At 43.4% G+C, this 24,449-nt stretch overlaps 1 protein-coding gene across 2 annotated transcripts in view; it reads left to right on the top strand.

The window, feature by feature from the left end:
• UCHL3 (ubiquitin C-terminal hydrolase L3) overlaps positions 1-20,992 on the top strand; it is a 116,121-nt gene extending 95,129 nt beyond the window's left edge. For both annotated transcript variants that reach the window (XM_069758126.1, XM_069758125.1), the window contains 3 exons: positions 16,531-16,606; positions 17,088-17,146; positions 20,744-20,992. In XM_069758126.1, the coding sequence (XP_069614227.1) occupies positions 16,531-16,606; positions 17,088-17,146; positions 20,744-20,827 (219 nt within the window). In that variant the 3' untranslated portion in view covers positions 20,828-20,992. The remainder of the gene's footprint in view (positions 1-16,530; positions 16,607-17,087; positions 17,147-20,743) is intronic.
• Positions 20,993-24,449: the final 3,457 nt, after the last annotated feature.

The following is a 24,449-nucleotide window of genomic DNA, read 5'->3' as shown; positions in this document are numbered from 1 at the left end:
GGTGATGTGTGCATCCATTGAAGCATATTCAGCCCCTTGCGAAAAGACTCTTAGGGCAGTCCCACACGTCCAGATAATTCCGGTACCGGAAAAATCGGTACCGGAATTGTCCGTGTGCCCGTGCGTTAGTGTGGCACACGTGTGCCCACTGGGTACCACACGCACCGTGCAGGAGACAGCGCTAAAGTTTAGCGCTGTCCCCTGCATCTGGTGCTGAAGCTGCCATTCATATCTTCTTTGCAGCAGCGTTTGTTGTAGAGAAGATATGAATATTCTTTTTTTTTTTTTTTTTTGTTTCTCGTGTTTAAAATAAAGATCCATGTGCCCACCCCCCGGGCGCCTGCCCGCTGTTCTTAAAATACTCACCCGGCTCCCTCGCTGGCTGGCGCTGCTTCCTGTCCTGGCCGCACCTTCTACTGTATGAGCGGTCACGTGGGGCCGCTCATTTACAGTAATGAATATGCGGCTCCACCCCTATGGGTGGTGGAGCCGCATATTCATTACTGTAAATGAGCGGCCCCACATGACCGCTCATACAGTAGAAGGTGCGGCCAGGACAGGGTACTGCGAGGGAGCCGGGTGAGTATTTTAAGAACAGCGGGCGGGCGCACAGGGGGTGGGAGGGGGGTGGGCACATAGATCTTTATTTTAAACACGAGAAACAAAAAAAAAGAAGGAATATTCATATCTTCTCTACAGCAAATGCTGCTGCAAAGATATGAATGGCGGCTTCAGCACCAGTGGGGGGGACAGCGCTTACTGTAGCGCTGTCTCCTGCACGGCACACGGACTGCACATGGACAACGTCCGTGTGCGGTACGTGTTTTACACGGACCCTTTGACTTTAATGGGTCCATGTAATCCGTGCGCTCCCACGAACACTGACATGTCTCCGTGTTTGGCACACAGAGACACGGTCCGCAAAAAATCAATGACATCTGCACAGATGCATTAATTTGAATGTGTCTACGTGTGTCAGTGGCTCGGGTACATGAGGAAACTGTCACCTCACGTACCGGAGCTACTGACATGTGAAACCGGCCTTAAAGAGTCTTTACAGTAAGACTGGGTGCCCTTTAGTTGGGTTGTGCTCACAGTTCTTGTGAGTGATGTTGTGTAGAACTTTGTAGTCGAAAATCCCCAGAGAGCATCTACTATGTGTGGTTGTTAGACGGACATGTATAGATGTCATTTGTACATGTTACATCTATATCTAAGTCCCTGCCAAATTTAGAGGTTAAAGTAAATTCTGTGCAGTCAGCAACACAATCTATAACGAGGTGTTACAGGCAGAAATGCCTTTGTTTGCTTGTGGGTCTGGGGTTTGGAGCCGGTTTAGGGCCTGAATGCCAGTTGGCTGTACTGTAATCTTGGCCGCATCGCGGCTTATCCTGGTATTTTGCTGAATGTTTCAGAATGCATCTCGTTTTGAAGAGGCAGCGACCGCAGAAAGCTCCCAGAATAGATCTGTGTGTCTGTGAACCCAGAGTGACAATTCCGTGGGCCAAGTAGATAAACTGGAGGATTTCAGCTTTCTTCTGCTCTTGTGAGCTGACAGCTGGTATGTGCCCAGAAGAGTGAGGACAGGGAGATGCCAGCAGCTGCGCTCCTGTCACTGCTCGGCTTTTGGGCTCCCTCTGATTTACTACTTGAAAGGACACCACTAACACATCCCAACATTCTGGCCTTATGCTCTGATGGACACCATTCACCTGGTTTAAAAGCTGGGCCCCCTACAAGCTGCTCATAGAATAGAATCTTTAGCATATATACTACATTCTCTCACTTTATTTTATAGAAAATTTTTGTTTGCAATTGGCACAAAAATATGCAAAAAAGATGATTTAAAACAAACAAAACATTTTAAAGGCTTGCTGGAGTGGTAAAAGGACATGAAGACAGTCCAGGCTTTAATCTGTCCAGTCGGGCTTCTTCTGTACCAGGCGTGACGGCCTCTAAAGGGGATCAGTAACCAGATTTCACAATACACTATTGCACAGATCTTAGTCTTGATGTTACTGATACATATACCGTACTTTAAAAATAAAGCGTCAGACCTTGATGTGGGAATCTGCAGACAGCCGGACGATTGTGCAAATGACACTTTGATCAAACATTGATCAGTGTGTTATCCGATTCTCTGTGATGAGAAGATGGGGAAAAAAGTCTCAATTCTGTGAGGCTGTGGAATATCGAATCACTCGGTCATGCTGCGATTTTTCTTTCTTCTTAGACAGTCTGTCTGAGGAAGAAATCCGACGTGTATGGCCCCATAGACCAACATTGGTCCAAGTATGATCCAATGTTTTGTCGGACTTAGACTGAAAGTACGTTCCTCTGCACCTGCCCTAATCCTAATATTGGGATGACCATTTTGTGAGTTAGACTATATCGTGAAATGTCTCATGAGTTGAAGTGTATTCAGTCTCGGCTCTTTCCTGCTTGTACTGAGCAGTGTGAGATCTCAGCATCACGAGAGATACTGAGGGTCTGTCAATCAGGCTAGTTAGAATGAGATTGAGTTTATATGACATGGAGACAAGTAAATACAACTTTCTTATAAGGTCTAAGAGGTCTTTTTAATGTATTCAGTTTGTAATGTGAAATCTGGTGACAGATCTACTTTAACCCCTTAAGGACCAAGCCACTTAGTAGGTTAATGACCAGGCCTTAATTTTGAAATCTGACCACTGTCATTTTATGTGGTTATAACTCTGGAACGCTTCAACGGATCCCACTGATTCTGAGATTGTTTTTTCGTGACGTATTGTACTTTATGGTAGTGGTAAAATATCTTCAAAATTGTATTTTTGTGAAAAAAATGTAAATTTGGTAAAAATTAAAGGGAATCTGTCACCCCCAAAATCGATGGTGAGGTAAGCTCACTGTCCTCAGGAGCTTATCTACAGCATTCTGTAATGCTGTAGATAAGCCGCCGATGTTACCTGAAAGATGAGAAAAAGAGGTTAGATTACACTCACCCAGGGGCGGTCCCGCTGCGGTCTGGTCAAATGGGTGTCTCAGGTCCGCTCCGGTGCCTCCCATCTTCATTCCATGACGTCCTCTTCTGGTCTTCACGCCGCGGCTCAGGCGCAGGCGTACTTTGCCTTGTTGAGGGCAGAGGAAAGTACTGCAGTGCGCAGGTGCCGGAAAGGTCAGAGAGGCCCGGCGCCTGCGCACTCAGGGTCCTGGTCGTCACAGTGGCATTGCTTTCCCCACGGGGAGAGTGATGTCACACTTGGAAGTGATGAAGGATACCTTTCACCAGGTAATCACGTACACACAACATGTTCATACTCCAGGCCAGAAGGGGGAGCTCTGAACCTGGATTAAGGGGAACTTCCCTAATATATTCTGGCTGGAGAGGGAGTTTAGAGCATTCTGTCAGAGGACAGAGACGAAGGCAGACGGAGATAGTGTCAGAAGGTCTGAAGGGGCCGTGTAGTCAGAGGTACTACAGCTCCTGGAGAGAGGAGACTTAGAAGGAAAGAACAACCCGTGGAAAGTGTGCAGGAGAGAGAACGCACAGGAGAGGGACACCAGGGGAGCAGAGCAGTGATTTAGCCGGAAGACCGAGGCCGTGCCGGACTCTAAGGGGCATAGCAGAAACCGCCAGGACAGCTGGACTTTAAGCTGCCTGTCCGCCTTTACACCCAGGAGGCACAGTGACATATAGGGCCCGGGTCGTGATAGAGACCCTGTAAAAAGGCTCGAGTCACCTGTCGTACGGGTTTGTGTCCTAACCTATATGGGGGACAGAGAGGAACTGTGAGGACCTTCTCAGAAGCCATAGGCAATAAGGGACTACAACACAACTGCGCTTTGAGGAAGGCTTTCATCTCTACCTGGTTAAGGGGACTCTAGATTCGCTTCCAAGCTGGTCGGACCCTGCCTGTACCTGTTATCTGGTACCCTGGATTGCGGTTACCTGAAGCCTACAGTAAACTAGGTAAAAACACTGCAAACCTGTGTCCTCCGTTCTTCACTGCACCTCTCACCATCTTCACCTATACATCGGGAGCCCTGGGGACCTACTTCACCTCTGGGAAGTTATACCATCTAGCTGCCATAACATCACCCCAGAAGACCCCTTTAAGCAGCGTCTGTCCCCACTGACCGAATACCACAGGTGGCATCACGAACATCAACTTTAATCAATATCCCTTTTACATGAGCACCCAAGGGCCACGGGCAGGGTTGCCGCCGTGAAACATCCCTTTAAATACCGGACCCGGTACAGAGTACCCCACGGCCCTGGCGGGTGTTCCACTCACAGTACTTAGTGATGACAAGAGGTGCTGGTCAGCGGCGAGCGAAGCGTCGGGGTGGCAAGTGGGGCCTGACACTATGCTACTAATGTCAGTGTTCTCCTCTGCTGTGCTGGAAGGAGTCACCGCCGCAGTCCTACTCTGATCGGTGAGAACAGCAGAGGTGATTTTCATGGTGTGGAAAATAGGTCTTGAACAATTGATAAAAGATTTCCACATCCTTTTGGCCATGAAGTATGCACATGTCTTTTTATTTTAATCTTTGTAGTCAAGGTAATTGACTGTTTATATTAGATCTGACTTACCGTATTTTTGGTTGGGATTGTCTATTGACAGGATTAGTATGATTAGTGTTTCTTGTATCATGAAGACGAGATTCTGCTTCTTCACCAAAAAAATAGAAAACCCTCCATTTCACATACTTAACAAGATACAGCATGTTGTATGTCAACTGTTTTGTCTGGAAAACTATATCTAATTGTTATTGTTGCTAGTGATGTGTTGTAGAAAAGCTCCTTATAATAATTTTTAATTTAAAGCACACCAACTTAAATATCAATTTTTTAGGGCAGTTCATATCAACAGGTTGGAAGCATGGGACTCACAAACATCGTCCCTGCTAAGGCCCTTATATACAAACCAATAATTGGGGAATTTGCATTTAGAGAAATCATTTTTTCCCTACTATTGGTCGCTGTAAATATACCTGCAATTGACTGACCTTCATCATTGTATGATTGGATTTTATGCATGCATAAAATCCAGTCATTATTGGCAGTGCATCACCCCGTGTATATAGGTTATCTGGTGCTGATAACCTGATTCTGTATGCGGACTAGAATAGCGATTGTTCTGTCCCCATCATTGCTCGTCGGCCTGTGTAAACAGGCTGAGCACTGAATGACTTGAATGTAGTTGATTGGCGCTTGTTCCTGGACTGACATGGGCAGTGTAAATTGCCTGTTAGTCATATCACATCACAAAGGCCTTTTGCCCGAACCTACTTTCTACCAGCAATGACCACTGCATTTGGTTAATTTTACACCTGCCTTTTATTGTCTTTTTATAGTTGGGCAACCAATTCTTATTTATTTATTCCTCCAATGCAACTGTTACTCTCCTAATTTCGCTCCAGCACCAGGTTTTGCTTCCTTTCCATATTTTTAAACATACACCGTTCCTAGCAGCCTCTGTGTGACCCCCCCAGAAGAAGCACAAGCGAAACTGCGTAGGGGTTGGAGAGGTGCTGCTGTTCATCAGGTTTCCTCAGACTGTCCTGGCTTGTTTAACTATCTAAGGTGATGTACCCATTGGAAAATGCTCTGCTATTACTAACATAATGTTTTGTCCACACCTATGCAATTTACCGTAAGCTGAAACTACTCGTGTGCCCTTGATCCCTGGCAGTCTTTCTTGGTGCATTGCACTTTATGCATACTGGGCCACAATTACTGGTTACAGTGAGTATACCCTGTGGATCTATATAGGCTGCTATAGTGATCAAAGTCACTTTATAATATTGGCAATTAGTGCTTTATATATCATTTATAAGTGATGTCCTTATATTTAGGCTATATCTAATATGGTCACTTGTCGCATACTTTTTTGCATAGGTTTACTCTGTCTATAGCATACAGGGCTTCCATGGTTGTGTAGATACAGGTATCTGATGTAACTCCACTTAGGTGCACCTCCCTACCTGGTAGTCGTCACCCCAACCATGATTTTTATTTTATCTGTTGTCTTGTTTTTTAGTATGTATATTAATAAACTGTATTAATCTTTTAATTCAGCTAGAATATCTTCTAATTTCTTTCAGCAATTTCCCTAGCTGCTAGGAATAGGGTTTGTTTAAACTTTGAGGTGTCTAGCAGATTAAATGCTGTTATTGGGACATATGTGTTTAATTCCTTCCCATATGACCTGCTCCCTATGCTAGTCCCAGTGGGTTAGTATGGTAGCCCAGCAAGCACCACTGATGTAATCACTTTAGACTTTTAAGGCCTGCTCAGGCAGCTGCTTACCGCCTGAGTTTTCAGGAAGCATCCGCTGCATCATTGCCAGGTCACTAGGTGAGCCCATAGCAGCATCTTTAATAAAAAATGGTAACAATTATAGCTGACCAAAGCTGAGCACCCTAGGGTGGAGTAAATCTATCCTAGTGTGATAGTATTTCTGATGCCAATAAAGTATTATTTGCAGAACTTGTAGGAGCATAAAACTATTCTATGACTTGCTTAGGTGAAAAAATATCAAGTGAATCTTTACTTGCCTCTTACACACTGCCACTAGGCTTTTTGACCTCTACCAGTCATTGCTTTATTGCTGATATTGGTCAATGGCCGTAGCTGAATGACATCCCCAGTGGTTGGCTGTATGGCAGACCGGAAGGAGGGCGCAGCACCAGCAGGGCTAGGGTGGAGGTAAATTTTGGGAGTGAGCTTGATATGTCATTGTACACCTTAACATTATTCCTTTATTCCCCAAAATCCTTTAATGCTAGTAATGTTGCTGATAAGATTTACCGTACATTATTATTGTCGCCTGTCTTGGAATGGCCGCTTTTAACAGAAAAACTGCTTGTTGCAAAACAGATCTTCTCAAAGTGAACATAACTTCTTTACACGTAGATGGTCTATGCAGATGTGATATTTGAATTTCGGAACCTTCCAAATACATTTCAGTAACTCTGCATTGATTTACATGTAGACTTTACATTGGAATAGACTCTGGAATAAATCCATGACAACATGGAGCATATGTTTAATCCATATGGATTTTCTAAACTGCTTGTGAATAGTTTTCTTAACCCCATATACATCCATTGTACTGTGTTAACGTCCAGATCTGCTACGGTTTGTGAGATTCTTTAATGATGTATATAATACTTGCTGCTCTTTATTTTGAAGGATTTAGTTAATCGCACACTGTACAGTAACCTACACACCCTGGATTTCAATTTGGTGCCCAATATAGAATCCGAACCAGCAGAAGGTGTTATGTTGTGTGCCGACAGAATGAAAGAGGTTGTCCACTACTATAATGATTACCCAAAACTCTCACCTCTGTTACCAGCTCTGACAGATGTATGTGGTTCTCGAAGCGGAACTCCGCCGTTCCTTCATACTGGTGACCACTCCTGCTATTGAGGATCAGTTCCTCTTCAAATGATCAACTCCGTTCCATACTCTGTTTACATCTGGCCATTGCCAGAACTGGTAACGACTGATCGGTGGGGTCCAGGGTGTGGGACTTCTACTTATGTAATATTGATGACAAAACCTTCTAAAGAGCACTATGGCTTGAAACAGAGGCACACACACTCAATACCAGGGGCACGGCCGCCATACTGCCAGTATAGGTAAATCCCTCTTGTGATGTTTTGCAGTTGCTGTACCTAATATTGAACACAAATCTCCCCTCTCCCCCTCCCCCCCCCCAAAGTAAACCATGTGTTTCAATAGTTAAATGGAATTGCAGGATAGTATCATTTAAATGTAGTAGGAGGATTCTGTACAAGACTGTGTGTCACTGACCTAAAATTCCAACTTCTGTCATTTATAACCTTACTCCTGAGACATTAGCCATCCGCTAACTCCCACCATGAATGCACTGGCCGTTATATCAGACTGATTGTAAGATATTTCCATGTGCCGTCATGTACCGTGGTGCTTGGAAACAACCCTATTGTGTGTGTATATACAAACTTGGCCAAATTCATTTCAAGATCAATGTAGACCTAAATGTTGAGACTTTTTTCTAGATAATACTATTTCATGAGAAGTATAAGAAAATCCACGTTCCATCTCCTTAAAATAATTAACTTCTTTAATCAATCCATTAAAACCTCTTGGTAAGCATATAATCCTTGCACATAAGGGATGCAAACAAATAAGACAACAAGATAGAGCAACGCGTTTCGATCAACAAAGATCTTAATCCATGCCTAAATATTTTGTCTTTGCATAAAGACTATTTCATATATGGGTAACATGATTGCAAACCCTTCAGACATTCCGTATCCATTGAAATAATCTGGTCTGTATAAAGATGTATCTAGCACGGTGGCTCAGTGGTTAGCACTGCAGCCTTGCAGCGCTGGAGTCCTGGCTTCAAAGCCCACCAAGGACAACATCTGCAAGGAGTTTGTATGTTCTCCCTGTGTTTGTGTGGGTTTCCTCCGGGTTCTCTGGCTTTCTCCTACATTCCAAAGACCTACTGATGAATTTAGATTGTGAGCCCCATCGGGAACAGCGAATGTATGCAAACTGTAAAGCGCTGCGCAATATGTTGGCGCTATATAAATAAAAAATTAACTACTAGATGGTGGCCCGATTCTAAAGCATCGGGTATTCTAGAATATGCATCTCCACGTAGTATATTGCGCAGCCCACGTAGTATATTGCGCAGCCCACATAGTATATTGCCCAGGCACGCAGTATATTGCCCAGGCACGCAGTATATTGCGCAGGCACGTAGTATATTGCCCAGCCACGCAGTATATTGCCCAGCCACGTATGTCACAGGTTAAAATATAAAAAATAAACATATACTCGCCTTCCAAGGGCCCCTTGTAGTTCGGTCACATGACCGTGACGTCATGGCAGGTCCTTCTCCCATACCATCCTTGGCACCGGAACTTCCGCTTGCATGGTGACCGGAGTGTCGCGAAAGGTGAGTATATAATGATTTTTTATTTGTTTTTATTATTTTTAGCATTAGATGTTTTTACTATTGACGATGCATAGGCAGCATCAATAGTAAAAACTTGGTCACACAGGGTTATTAGCGGCGGTAACGGAGTGAGTTACCCGCGGCATAACGCGGTCCGTTACCACTGGCATTAACCCTGTGTGAGCGGTGACTGTGGGGAGTATGGAGCGGGCGCTGACTGCAGGGGAGTAGGGAGGGACTAATCGGACTGTGGCCGTCGCTGATTGGTCACGGCAGCCATGATAGGCAGCTGGCGAGACCAATCAGGGACTTGGATTCCATGACAGACAGAGGCCACGACCAATGAATATCCGTGACAGACAGAAGGACAGAAAGACGGAAGTGACCCTTAGACAATTATATAGTAGATGTGATTTATTATTATAGAATGTTTTTGTGGGTTCACTGTCCTATTATTGAAATATTTAATAATGGAAAGGGGATAATTTCCCAGCTGCTGAGATCCCTTGTGTTGGTTGACCATTGTTGAAGACAAGCAGAGTGCTGCGCTCCTCTAGTATTCATCAGATTTAATTAAGAAGGATTAGAGCTGCAGTGCATATGATCAACCAACATTCAATTCATAATAGGTTCTTTAGATCCCTGGTTCTGAGTAACAAAGGGGATCCCAGTGGTTGGACCTCCAGCGATTTTGGAAGTTATTCCCTATCCTTTAGCCTATGTGCACACTTTGCGAATCAGGCTTAGGAATTTCTAGTGCGGATTCTGCCTCTCCTGGCAGAAAACGCACCTGCGGATTTGTTGCGTTTTTTTGTGCGTTTTTGCTGCGGATTGGCTGCGTTTTTTACCTCTGCGGTTTTCTATAATGGAATGGGTACAAAAACGCTGCAGATTCACAAAAAAGTGACGTGCTACTTCTTTTAATCCGCAGCGGATTTTCCGCAAAGTGTGCACAGCATTTTTTTTCTCATTGATTTACCTTGTACTGTAAATCAATTGCGGATCTGCAGCGTTTCTGCACTGCCAAAAAAGCTGCGGATCCGCAGAGAATCCGCAACGTGTGCACATACCCTTAAGGACTTGCTGTGCAGCTGAAGTTTGCCAGCAATTTAGGTTTTCTCCATTTCTGGGACCCGCACTTATCAGAACAAGGCAGCAACTGCATCTACAGTGTCTTGTGAAAGTATTCACACCCTTGGCTTTCTACCTATTTCGTTACTTTACAACCTGTGTTTTTAAAAGTTTTTGTAATCTGATTTGTCATTCATCTGAACTAACTAGACTGAGTTGGTGAAGTGCCAAAAAATATAGGCTTAAATTAAATTTATGGGATCAAATAACTAAGAATTTGCAGGTGTATACAGGTCCTTCTATAAAAATTAGCATATAGTGTTAAATTTCATTATTTACCATAATGTAATGATTACAATTAAACTTTCATATATTATAGATTCATTATCCACCAACTGAAATTTGTCAGGTCTTTTATTCTTTTAATACTGATGATTTTGGCATACAACTCCTGATAACCCAAAAAACCTGTCTCAATAAATTAGCATATCAAGAAAAGGTTCTCTAAACGACCTATTACCCTAATCTTCTGAATCAACTAATTAACTCTAAACACATGCAAAAGATACCTGAGGCTTTTATAAACTCCCTGCCTGGTTCATTACTCAAAACCCCCATCATGGGTAAGACTAGCGACCTGACAGATGTCAAGAAGGCCATCATTGACACCCTCAAGCAAGAGGGTAAGACCCAGAAAGAAATTTCTCAACAAATAGGCTGTTCCCAGAGTGCTGTATCAAGGCACCTCAATGGTAAGTCTGTTGGAAGGAAACAATGTGGCAGAAAACGCTGTACAACGAGAAGAGGAGACCGGACCCTGAGGAAGATTGTGGAGAAGGACCGATTCCAGACCTTGGGGAACCTGAGGAAGCAGTGGACTGAGTCTGGTGTGGAAACATCCAGAGCCACCGTGCACAGGCGTGTGCAGGAAATGGGCTACAGGTGCCGCATTCCCCAGGTAAAGCCACTTTTGAACCATAAACAGCGGCAGAGGCGCCTGACCTGGGCTACAGAGAAGCAGCACTGGACTGTTGCTAAGTGGTCCCAAGTACTTTTTTCTGATGAAAGCAAATTTTGCATGTCATTCGGAAATCAAGGTGCCAGAGTCTGGAGGAAGACTGGGGAGAAGGAAATGCCAAAATGCCTGAAGTCCAGTGTCAAGTACCCACAGTCAGTGATGGTGTGGGGTGCCATGTCAGCTGCTGGTGTTGGTCCACTGTGTTTCATCAAGGGCAGGGTCAATGCAGCTAGCTATCAGGAGATTTTGGAGCACTTCATGCTTCCATCGGCTGAAATGCTTTATGGAGATGAAGATTTCATTTTTCAGCACGACCTGGCACCTGCTCACAGTGCCAAAACCACTGGTAAATGGTTTACTGACCATGGTATTACTGTGCTCAATTGGCCTGCCAACTCTCCTGACCTGAACCCCATAGAGAATCTGTGGGATATTGTGAAGAGAAAGTTGAGAGACGCAAGACCCAACACTCTGGATGAGCTTAAGGCCGCTATTGAAGCATCCTGGGCCTCCATAACATCTCAGCAGTGTCACAGGCTGATTGCCTCCATGCCACGCCGCATTGAAGCAGTCATTTCTGCCAAAGGATTCCCGACCAAGTATTGAGTGCATAACTGAACATTATTATTTGATGGTTTTTTTGTTTGTTATTAAAAAACACTTTTATTTGATTGGATGGGTGAAATATGCTAATTTATTGAGACAGGTTTTTTGGGTTATCAGGAGTTGTATGCCAAAATCATCAGTATTAAAACAATAAAAGACCTGACAAATTTCAGTTGGTGGATAATGAATCTATAATATATGAAAGTTTAATTGTAATCATTACATTATGGTAAATAATGAAATTTAACACTATATGCTAATTTTTTGAGAAGGACCTGTATGTATTCACCTTTTGCGATGAAGCCCCTAAAAATTTGTCGTGCAAGAAATTACGTTCATAAGTCACATACTTGGTTAAAGTTAGTCCACCTGTGTGCAATCGGTGTCACATGGACTGTCAGTATATACACACCTTTTCTGAAAGGCTACAGAGGCTGCATCACCATTAATTAAGAGGTACCATTAACCAAACACCATGAAGACCAAGGAGGTCTCCAAATAAGTCAGGGACAAAGTTGTTAAGAACTACAAAAAATAGTTGGGTTATTTAAAAAAAAAAAAAAAAAAATCGATCCCCCAGAGCACCATCAAATCCACTATCCTAAAATGGAAAGAACACCAACAAACCAAACAAGAGAGGGCCGCCCACCAAAACTCTCACAGAAAGCTGCAGAGTTGCCAAGCAGAGACTGGTGTATCTGTCCATACGACCATAAGCCGTACACTCGATAGAGGTGGCCTTTATGGAAGAATTGTCAGAAAAGTCTTTACTTGCACACATATTCAGGCTCATTTTCAGTTTGCCAAAAGACATGTGGGAGACTCCCCCTAAATGTATGCAGGAAGGTTCTATGGTCATATGAGACCAACATTTCACTTTTTGGATACCAAAATAAACCCTATGCCTGGTGCTAATCAGCACAGCTCATCACCCCAAGGTCACAATCCCCACAGTGAAACATGGTGGTGGCATCGTGCTGTTGGGATGTTTTCCATCCGGGGGGACAGTGAAAATGGTCCGAGTCAAGAAGAGTATGGATAGTGCAAAACACAGGAATATTAGTGAGCAAAACTTGTTTGTCAGTGATTTGAGACTGGGACGGAGGTTCACCTTCCAACAAGACAATGACCCACAGCATAATTCTATAGCAACACTCCAGTGGTTGAAGGGGAAACGTGTAAATGTTTTGGAGTGGCCTAATCAAAGCCCAGACACTAATCCATTTGAATCTGTGGTCAAGCCTGAAGATTGCTGTTCACCAGATGAAACCATCTATCTTGAAGGAGCTGGAGTAGTTTTGCCTTGAGGAATGGGCAAATATCACAGTGGAAAGCTCAGAGACTTATTTACCGTAAAGCAACTTGCAACTGTAATTGCCGCAAAAGGAAGCTCTAAAAATACTGACTCCGAGGTGAGGTGAATAGTTATGCACACTGAAATTTTCAGTTATTTTGTCCTGTTCGGTTGCTTCACATTAAAAAGAAAACCAAATGTTCACAGTTATAGGCATGTTCTTTATATGAATTGATGCAAATTCTCATGAATATTAATTTTCATTAATAAGACAGTGTAGATAATTATAGTAAATGGGTTTTCTGGGTGCGAAAATGAAGAAACTTCACAGCATACTTGAGCTGTCACGCAAGTATCCAGCGCCTTACTTCATGCTATAGTCCAAGCAAAACAGAGTACAGAAAGGGATCTAAAAATGAAAATGTGTATTAGGAACTCTTAACATGGATATCCAGGTTGTTTTTTTTATTTATGTATTTAATTATTTTTTTGTGTTTGGGAAAACCCCTTTTAGATGTCAGTGTCATTTTACCATTTTGATTTACCTTTTTCCAGAAAGAATGTACGGTATGTTTTTCTTTAAGGTTAAGGGTATGTTCACACGTGGCGATTTTTATTTATTTTGTGCGTTTTTTGTTTTGTTCCGGGTAGACCAGAAGCAGTCTTCTACAGTGCCAATGAGATTTCAGAAATCTCATGCACACTCAGCTTTTTTTTCCTAAATATCTTTGAGCACTGCAGCGTTTTTGAAAATTCTTTTTTTTTTTTTTTACCCATTGAAAATAATGAGAAGGTACAAACACGCTGAAACACGCAGCATAATGTTTTTAGTGAACTAGCTTTATTAATATTCTGTAAACAAATCACACATGTAATCTGCCTTAAAAGGCAGCAAAAAAAACCACATCTGTTTTCTGCGTTTTATACGCAGTATATTGAGCTGCCAAAAAAAATGCTGCAAAAACGCCACGTGTGAACATAGCCTAATAGCTGTAAAGCACTTTGCTTGTTAGGCCATTATCCGGCAGGTGTCACTATTACAGCTTGTCACATCATTGTGTTCAGAAAAACCATTGTGATCGGACTTTACAGTTTCAGGTACAACTGGTTATTCTGGCATCTTACCCTTTCTTACGTGACCTAACTGCATATTTGGACAGGGCACCTTCACGGTCCTATATTTGGGTTTCTTTGGATTGCGATATACATGATACGCTGTGCGGTGCCCATACACTGATTTAGTCCAGTAGTATCTCCTACAGTCACCTGGATGTAGCCATTCCACTGTCCATATTACTTAAACATACAAATGATCTCATACCAACCAAACGTTCCTAAAATCACATTATAACAGTAACACACCAGTGTCCCTTAATGCAGCACATTTGTGTCCATGGTCCCACATTGTTCTTACAGCTTTCCTTGGTAGTCTCTATGGTCACAGTGGGCTTCAGAGGTTCCCGTCTAAACTGTGATGGCCGCTCCTATCATTGTGACATTCTGGGACCGTGCCAGGAATCAGGGACTGTCTCACTGAATCTAGGATTGTCTCAGGCCGGATATGGTCATATTTGGGCACCCTGAATCGATTTGTTACACATTTATGTGGGTAATACTATTCTTTGCATTGCCTTACTATATAATTACTATGTAAGAGCCATTTTCAATGAACCTGTACCCACTGACTAAAAACAGAATTGGGAAGTCATGGTTACTCTTTCCGATATAGCGCTACACTCCTCCATGGGTTCTGGGTGGTATTGCAGACAAGCTCTACTGACATTAACCCTGCTGTTCTGTTGGTCAAAAATGACCGACTTTGAACTTCAATATTCTTTAAAATATTCAAGATGCGGCTCTGAAACCCGTGGCCGACCGACCCATCCTCATTTAAGTCAATCAACCACAAGTTTCAGAACCACATCTTGAACACCCCAAAAAATACCAAAGTTCAAAATAGGTCTCCCCAGACCGAACAGAACAGCAGGGTTAAAGTAGCCGAGTTGCAATCAATTGGTGTAGCTTTGGTTGTGGTGTGCAGCCATGTTTTTCTCATTGTGGAAACCCTTTTAATGTTGTTTTTTTCCACAAATTGACAGTTGACGTCATTAAGTCATGTAGTAAATATCAAACGTCTGAATGACAGAACCCAGAGGATTTCATGACTCTTATTAATTTACATGGGGGGGGGAATTCATATACTGCCACCTGACCATTGAGTGATGGGACCAGGGCTTACCTCCTGATCAGCCATACATTTGACGTGGAGCATGTTCTTAAAGGGAACCTGTGTCCCCCTTCCCCCTCAGGCGTTTGTAACTAAAAGAGCCACCTTGTGCTGCACTAATGCTGCATTTGGACAAGGTGGCTCTTTTAGTTATGCTCCTTGCACACGCCGAAATAAACACTTATAAAATGTGCCCCCTCATACCGTGAAACCGTCCGAGAGGCGGGACTTTCCTTCTTAATCAGATGCAGCACAGCCGTCATTCATACCCCCTTGGCGCCAGGGGCCACCTCCTCAGCGTTGTTTGAATCTGTCCCGGAGCCTGCGCTGTCATGTTATCCCTTGGGCATGCGCAGTTAGCGCTGCCCGTCTTCTGACATCATTTGATGTCAGGCTGACTGTGCCTGTGCGGCCGCGCTGCCCGAGATCACGGCCCGCAGTGTCTTCTGATTTATTCACATTGCGGGGCTGGGATTCATGGGCATGTGCAGTGCATATCTTCGCCTCTCACTTATCTCCCCCCGCCTTCTTCAGACTGTGCGGCGTCAGCTGATCCCTAATCGCATGCACAGTCTGAAGAAGGCGGAAGGAGATGAATATGAGGTGAAGATATGCACTGCGCATGTCCATGAATCACAGCTCCGCAATGTGAATAAATCAGAAGACACTGCAGGTCGTGATCTCGGGGAGCGCGGCCGCACAGGCACAGTCAGCCTGTCATGAAATGTCAGAAAATGGGCAGCGCTAACTGCACGTGCCCAAGGGATAACATAAAAGCGCAGGCTCCGGGACAGATTCAAACAACGCTGAGGAGGCAGCACCTGGCGCCAAGGGGGGAGGAATGACTGCTGCGTCTGATTAGGAAGGAAAGTCCCACCTCCCGGACGGCTTCACGGTATGAGGGGGCACATTTTAGAAGTGTTTATTTCGGCGTGTGCAAGGAGCATAACTAAAAGAGCCACCTTGTCCAGATGCAGCATTAGTGCAGCACAAGGTGGCTCTTTTAGTTACAAATGCCTAGGGGGTGACAGGTTCCCTTTAATGTCAAGTTTGGGTGAACTTATAATCCACAGTGCTGGCACCTATATCAGGGGTGTCAAACTGCATTCCTCGAGGGCTGCAAACAGGTCATGTTTTCAGGATTTCCTTGTACTGCACAGGTGATAATTTAATCACCAACTCATTATCTGAGTAGGTGATTAAATTATCACCTGTGCAGTACAAGGAAATCCTGAAAACATGACCTGTTTGCAGCCCTCGAGGAATGCAGTTCGACACCCCTGACCTATATCACAGGACTTGGCAGGACAACAAATGTATAGGTACTTGTGAACTGTATGTTGTATGGTAACTGTCTGTTCTTCTCCTGTAGGCACCCAACATAGATGACAAAGTAGATTTACATTTTGTTGCTTTCGTTCATCTACAAGGTCATCTCTATGAACTTGGTAATTATGTGTGTGTGTATATATATTATATTATATGTATTCATGTGTGGAGTCTTATTAAATGCACATGATTTTTAAAGGTTATCTGTTACCAAGTTTTTGCTTCCCAATTTAAATATTTCCATTAAAATTTGTATCCTCTTAATATATTGCAGTAGTAATATTATATGGTTCTGGGTACGTGCAATTGCTCATTTTGTCCTTCTACCCAATTAATTATTTTCTCTGCTCTGTGTAGAAACATGTCTCTTTTCTCTGCATGAGTCATCCCCCTCTTAATCTCCTGACCCAGCTGCTCCAGCCTGTCTCATTAACGGTTGTACTGCTGATGCCTCTTATTGAGCAGATTTAGTGACAATTCAGAGGATTGGTTGTCTGGATCAGTGGGTGTCAAACTGTCGGGACCCTTTAAACAAAATCAAGATGAAAATTGGCTTCAGGGAAGTTAATAATGTTTTGACCATTGTTTTTAATCTCGCAGATGGAAGAAAGCCTTTTCCAGTAAACCATGGGAAGACTAGCGAGGACACATTGTTAGAAGTAAGTATGCAATTTGATGTAATGCAAAAGGGAAGACAAAAAAAGTGAAAAAATCTATGTTCATTTTTTTAATAAAAATGTGTATTCAAAAAAGTTTATTTTCCTGGAGATCTTTAAGTGAATCTGTCATCAGGATTGTGCTCAGTAACCTACAGACAGTGTCAGGTCGGCGCTGTTCTACTGATTACAATGATACCTTGGTTGATAAAATCCGTCTTGTGGTTGTTGTTTAATCTTGATTTGTAGTTTTCAGTTAATGATCTGCTCTTGCGGTGGGGCTGTGGGGGTCTTCATGTGGTGCTCTGCTTACATATTCATCTGTATGGCTTATGACAGGTGATTGATCCCTCACTGACCTGCCCCCTATATTACATACTGTATATCTTAGGCTGTGTGCACACGTTGCTGATTTTTTGCGTTTTTTTCGCTATAAAAACGCTATAAAACCGCAAAAAAACAGCATACATAAGCATCCCATCATTTTAGAATGACTTTTGCAATTTTTTATGCACATGATGCGTTTTTTCCGATTGCATCGCATTGCGGTTAAAAACGCAGCATGTTCATTAATTCTGCGGATTTTTCACATTTTTCCCGCTATTTAATGCATTGGGAAGCTCCTGGGAAAAACACGCAAAAAAAAACACACAAACGCATGCGGATTTCCTGCAGAAAAAGTCTGTTTTTCTTCAGGAAAAATCTGCAGAAAATCCTGACGTGTGCAAATAGCCTTATTCGAACTTTCAGAAGGCAGATTATTGCTGATGACCTTTTTATCAGATTCCCACTCTGCACACAGCTGATTTTACCTTGGTTATATCAGCACTATATATTTTTAAGATGAGCAGCATTAACAATATTACAATTGCTGTCATTTAATACTATAAGTTGGGGGTATCTCATCTTGGTGTTTGGAGAAAGGAACCTTCTGCTCCTTCATTTTCTTGTTTCCTGTTCTGTCATCAGCCCCTGGCTTAGTTAGCAGCTGCCTCTTCGTCCCTGGAGATATGATGTTGTTTCTTTAAGTCACTGGTGCTGTCAGCATGCAGATGACCCACATGGGATATACAGAAAAACTATAACAATAAGTAATACTTCTTCACACTCTAAGAAGATGGGATCTGTGTATTTTTCGAACTGGAATGTTTTCCAGGAGAGTAAGTTCTTTTAAATGATGCCACCTTTAGCCTTGAGCTTCATGGTGCTTCTGTTAATCTCTGTGGAAGAAATATGCAGAATATCTGTTATTTCCAATTGGGAAACCATGCACGTAGCTAAAGATCATTCCACCTTTTATAGCCCTTTCAAGCCTTATATTTGTTGCTGCTTCCTTGTATGAAGGAGACAAACCGTTGTAACTGTACCCTGAGCGCACTAATATTTGTGCCAGCTCATCTACAGATGGGAGTCTACACTGACACTCTTTCCTCTCCCGAACATGGGTTGTGGCATTGAATAGGACTGCGTTGCAGAAACAGATGCAACCTGACATATGGAAGTGTTCCTGTGTCTGTGTACACATATTTCCCAGAAAGCACCTCTAAGGATGTTAAAATCTTATCTTTATAAAAAAACAACAAAACAGGGCTCAGATCTCTATAAAGACATATTCTGAGAGTATCAGCAGCAATATAGTGAAAAAATAAAATAAGATTGTAATAAATTGTGCTGGCACAATAGTGCCACCAAACTGTTTTAGTTAAATAAAATTACATTAAAAGTGTTTTCCCTGCTTGTAATTTATAAGCATTGTGCTCTTTACATCCAGGTACAATGTTGTAATACCGCGCAGAAAATGCCATAAAATGTCCCCCTAGAGCTGCACTGGTTGTCCACAGCCGTTACGTGACAGTCAGCCGGCTACATGGAAGCCGATAGGCGGCCGTTTAATCGCTTGTTTAGGCCTCTTTCACACTTCTGTCTTTTGTCCTCCATCGCAATCCGTCGGTTTGGGCAAAAAACAAATCCTGCAAATGTGCTTGCAGGATGCGTTTTTGCCCAAAGACTTGTATTAGCGACGGATGGGCACATGTCGCGTCCGTTGTGCGACGGATCCGTCGTGTTTTGGCGGACGCGACGCACAAAAAAATGTTCAATGTAACTTTTTTTGTGCGTCACGTCCGCCATTTTCGACCGCACATGCGCGGACGAAACTTCGCCCCCTCCCTGGACTGCAGAATGGGCAGCGGATGCGTTGAAAAACTGCATCCGCTGCCCACGTTGTGCAGTAATTTCACAACGTCCGTTGGTACGTCGGCCCGACGGAAATGTGAAAGAAGCCTTAGACAGGCTGACTGCACTGCCATGCACACAATATAATTGTTCATGTGATCATTCTATGAGTCTAGACCATGTTTCCAGCAGCACATTTGGTTCTTCACAACTATGTGCTGTGGAGAAAAAATATTAAGTAACCTTATACATCATTTCATCCAATGACTGTGCTCGTGATTGGCGGCTTGTTTAGACAGGCTGATAGATGAGTAGTGATGAGCGAATATACTCGTTACTCGGAGGACACCCGAGCATGCTCGAGAAATCTCAAGTATTGTTTTAGTGCTCGGAGATTGTTTTCCTCACCTCAGCTGAATGATTTACATCTGTTAGCCAGCAGAAGTACATGTGGGGATTCCCTAGCAACCAGGCAACCCCCACATGTACTTATGCTGGCTAACAGATGTAAATCATTCAGCAACTTCACTAATAAACTAGTAACGCCTCTTTCACATTTCCGTCGGTACGGGTCCGTCGCAATGCGTCAGGCCGACGTACCGACGGACGTTGTGAAATTACTGCACGACGTGGGCAGCGGATGCAGTTTTTCAACGCATCCGCTACCCATTCTGCAGTTCGGGGAGGAGGGGGCGGCGTTTCGGCCGCGCATGCGCGGTCGAAAATGGCAGACGCGACGCACAAAAAAACGTAACATTGAACTTTATTTTTTGTGAAGACGGTCCGCCAAAACACGACGGATCCGTCGCACGACGGATGAGACGTGTGTCAATCCGTCAATAATACAAGTCTATGGGAATAAAACGCATCCTGCAAGCACATTTGCAGGATCCGTTTTTTTCCCAAAACGACGGATTGCAATGGTTTGCCAGAGACGGAAGTGTGAAAGAGGCCTAACAGAATTATTGACAGCTACCGTAAGATGTCTATTTTCAGAATGCAGGCTGCTGTATTTCCTGCCTATATTCTGCTAATGGAGCCTTGAGAGTTAATCCCAGTGCTTTCACTTGTCAATAATTTTTTACAAAGTTGTGGTTACATAACAGGTCCCATTAGTAATTACAGGCAAACACAAATGTGGCTGGATTCCTGCAATCTGCTCTTGTGTTTAGTGACTTCTGTCCATATGCCATCAGATTACACAGTGAGAGCAGACAGAGGCTTGCCAGCAGTGTGCCGGGCATTCACAAGAAATAGATGGTGATGGACTGGAGAGTCAGTCCTCTGGACGAAGACAATCTGCCTCCAGCTAATATCCGTGATGTCTTGGCCTTGTCTATAAGGAACATTCCTGTTAATCTTTTAGCTGCATGTTTGTATGAAGCGTCTGTGATATTAATTCTTCCCCCTTCTCCCTCCGACCAGGATGCCATAGAAGTCTGTGGAAAGTTTATGCAGCGTGATCCCGATGAATTGAGGTTTACTGTGGTGGCTTTCTCGAAAGCGTGACAGAATCCAGACTTTGGTGGAACGCAGAAATGTCCAAGAGAACTTGGAAGAAAGCCACATGATGAAAACAACATTTTATATCTTTGTGAGAAAATCTGAGTACTGTACATTAATAATAAAAAGACAGTTACCATTCCTGACATTCTGTGGTGACTGCCTCCTGCAGCTTGTGTTGTTTCTTTCTCATTTTAAAGCATTTTATATTCATTGTGATGTTTCCGTTAAAGGAAAGGACAGGCTGCCCCAACACACAACTCACTGCCGCCCATAGACTGTTGTGCATTTCTGTTAATTCCTCCGGTAGCTATTTTACATGAGAAGAGGAAAAAATAGTTATACTAAAGACATATATAGTATAATAATTATTATTATAGTATATGGTAATAAGTAATGGGACACTATGCATTACACCTAGAGGAGCTTTTATGACGTCCCATTCTGAATCCATAGGCGTTAACATGGAACCTGGTCCCTTCCTTTGGACCTATAACAGCTTCCACTATTTTGGGACGGCTTCCGACAAGCTTGTAAAGTGTGGAAATCTATGACTTCAGAAGAGTATTTGTGAAGTCAGATGCTGATATTGGGCGACACGGTTTAGCTTGCCATCTTTTTTCTATTTCATCCCAAAAGCATTTGATGAGATTGAGGTCTGGTCTCTGTGTGCTCAGTCAAGTTCTTCCACTCTAAACTCACATAACCTTTATGGACTTTGTGCACTGGGGCACAGGCATCCGGGAACAGGAAAGGGCCTTCCTTAAATTGTTCCCACAAAGTTGGAAGCATGCAATTATCCAACATGTCTGGTCATGCTGAAGCATTAAGATTTGTCTTCATTGGAAGAAGCCTTAGCCGACACCTGAAAAACAGTCACATAGTATTATCCCTCCTCCACCAAACTCTACTGTTGGCAAAATGCAGGTTGGCAACTTTTTTTGCATTTGCTAACCCCAGAATTGCCCATCAGACTAGCAGGTTGGAAGGCATGATTGGTCACAAATCAGAACTTGTTTTTTGCTGCTCCAGTGTCCTGCAGGGCTTACGCATCGCTATTCAACGTATGACTTTGTGCCTGGTGATCTATGGCTTGTATACTGCTGCTCGGCTATAGAATCCAATGGGATGAAACTCTCGGCGCACAGTTTTTATGCTGATGTTGATGCTAGAGGAGGTTTGGGACGCTGCACTTTGGCATCCTATTACAAGACCACGCTCCAATTAAGTGAGCTCTATAGGACAAGCCAGTGGATCTCTCACTAACACAACCTGTGGTATGGTGAGGACCAGGCATGTTTATACTGCTCTCCCTATATACTATGAAGTGTCATCAGTTTTGGGAGGTCAGAAGTACCCCTTTAAACTTCTCCTGAAACTGGTTTAAATCGTTTTTCCTGATAACCTTTCAGGACCTCTGTTGTGAATGTCCGCTTCCCCTCCTGCTGCTGCCAAGCTTCAATTCCAAATGATTAACACGATAGGTGTTGTGTTCAAGGCCGCGATCACACTACAGCGAGATACGGCCGAGTCTCGCAGGTTAAAACCAAGCTCAGGCGCCGGCACTCCAGAGCGGAGCGTGCGGCTCCATGTATTGCTATGCGGCTGCACGCTCCGCTCCGGAGTCCCGGTGTCAGAGCTGGGTTTTAACCTGCGAGACTCGGCCGTATCTCGCTGTGTGTGATCCTGGCCCAAAGCAAATTGCAAAAACGATGGAGGGTGGACAAACGGTAATTTATTTCCTCTGCCCCATTGTAATCGGCAGCCCTTACAGTTGTATTGTGTTGGCCTCGGGCTGACCAAGTCCCCAGGGCTGCCCTATGGGAGTGCCTGCTAGGACAAACCTTTAGGTGTATACAGAGACTCGCCAACATCTGTCTCCATCGGGGCTCGCAATCTAATTTCCCTAATAAAGCTGCGGAGGATGCAAATTAGCTTTCCAGTATGCTTTAGGAGTGAGGAGGGAAGTTGTAAAACTTTGTCTCCTCAAAAGGTTGAAAACATATTATCAAAATTTAATAAATCAGAAATAAACTTTTGACTTCAAACAATTTTAACTACACAAATATAAAAAAAATACATTTACTATAGCTCTACCAATAGCAATTCTCACTGCAAAGCCAAGATGTTATTTCTGGTAGAAATACAGTGGCAAAACTACTAGTTTTACTCTCTGCCATAATAACACAATGCTGAAAAATTAGGCTCTGATTTCACCAAGCAATAATTACTACTACTATTTTCTTTGTGGGAAATCCTCTAGACATGGCCACTTTGGTTTCCATTTATAAATCGATCATCCACATTTAAAGTGAACCTGTCAGTAGGATTGTGCGGAGTAACCTACAGACAGCAAATATTTCCGTAAATGCACTCCAAGAGTTTGACTAATTTCTTTCCAGAATAGTGAAAGCTGCCTTTGTTGCAAAAAAAAAAAAAAAAAAAAGGGGGGACCGATTCCATATCAATGGCCATGGATTTACAATGGAAAGTGTTAAAAGCTCGTGTACATGTAATCTGTGGGTGTCCCAATACTTTTGCCTATAGTGAGCGACTAGAGGATTAGACAGCGCATCGGTTGTAGAGCGTGTGTAAAACTGCACACTGCTTTCCAATAAGAGATGGCAGGGAAAACCTGGATAATTTAAGTGACCTGAAAAAGGCCCCTTTTTAATCTATAAATAAAAATGTTGACGCAGCTTAGGTGATCAGAATTTATCATGGGCAAATGTTAACAACGTGCACGATTTTTATGAGGGTTGAAATGATTTCAGTTTTGTTCTATTTTTTTTTTTTTTTTTTTTTTTAATGCTGGCATTTCATAACCTTGGATTCTTCTCATTCACCCAAAGGGGGATTGCTCAAGGATTTAATTGCAATCTTGGTGCACTTAGGACATTGTATAATAGGACAGGAAAAGTAGAGTTCACCTTCCTAGTATACGAAAAATGTCAGCATATTATTGGATATCAGACAACTTCTTGAAGATAATTTTTTTTTCTTTTACCTTTCATAGTTAAAGGGACACTGTCACCTGAATTTGGAGGGAACAATCTTTAGCCATGGAGGCGGGGTTTTTGGGTGTTTGATTCACCCTTTCCTTACCCGCTGGCTGCATGCTGGCTGCAATATTGGATTGAAGTTCATTCTCTGTCCTCCATAGTACACGCCTGCGCAAGGCAGGTTGTGGATGGCTTTGTATGTCATGGTTAGGGTTTTGTACTGGAGTCTCTGGGCAATGGGGAGCCAGTGAAGGGATTGACAGAGGGGAGAGGCCGGGGAATAGCGGGGGGACAGGTGGATTAGTCGGGCAGCAGAGTTTAGAATAGATTGGAGGGGTGCGAGAGTGTTGGAGGGGAGGCCACAGAGCAGGAGGTTACAGTAGTCGAGGCGGGAGATGATGAGGGCATGCACTAGGGTTTTTGCAGATTCTTGGTTTAGGAATGTACGGATCCGTGAAATATTTTTTAGTTGAAGGCGGCAGGAAGTGGAAAGGACTTGGATATGCGGTTTGAAGGAGAGATCAGCGTCAAGGGTTACCCCGAGACAGCGAGCTTGTGGGACTGGGGAGAGTGGGCAGCCGTTTACTGTAATGGATTGGTTCGTTGGGGGGGGGGGGGGGTTGCGT

The sequence above is a fragment of the Ranitomeya imitator genome, chromosome 3 (assembly GCF_032444005.1).
Source record: "Ranitomeya imitator isolate aRanImi1 chromosome 3, aRanImi1.pri, whole genome shotgun sequence".
Taxonomy (NCBI): Eukaryota; Metazoa; Chordata; class Amphibia; order Anura; family Dendrobatidae; genus Ranitomeya; species Ranitomeya imitator.
The sequence above is the reverse complement of the archived record's forward strand: the minus strand, read 5'-3'. Positions and strand labels throughout refer to the sequence as shown.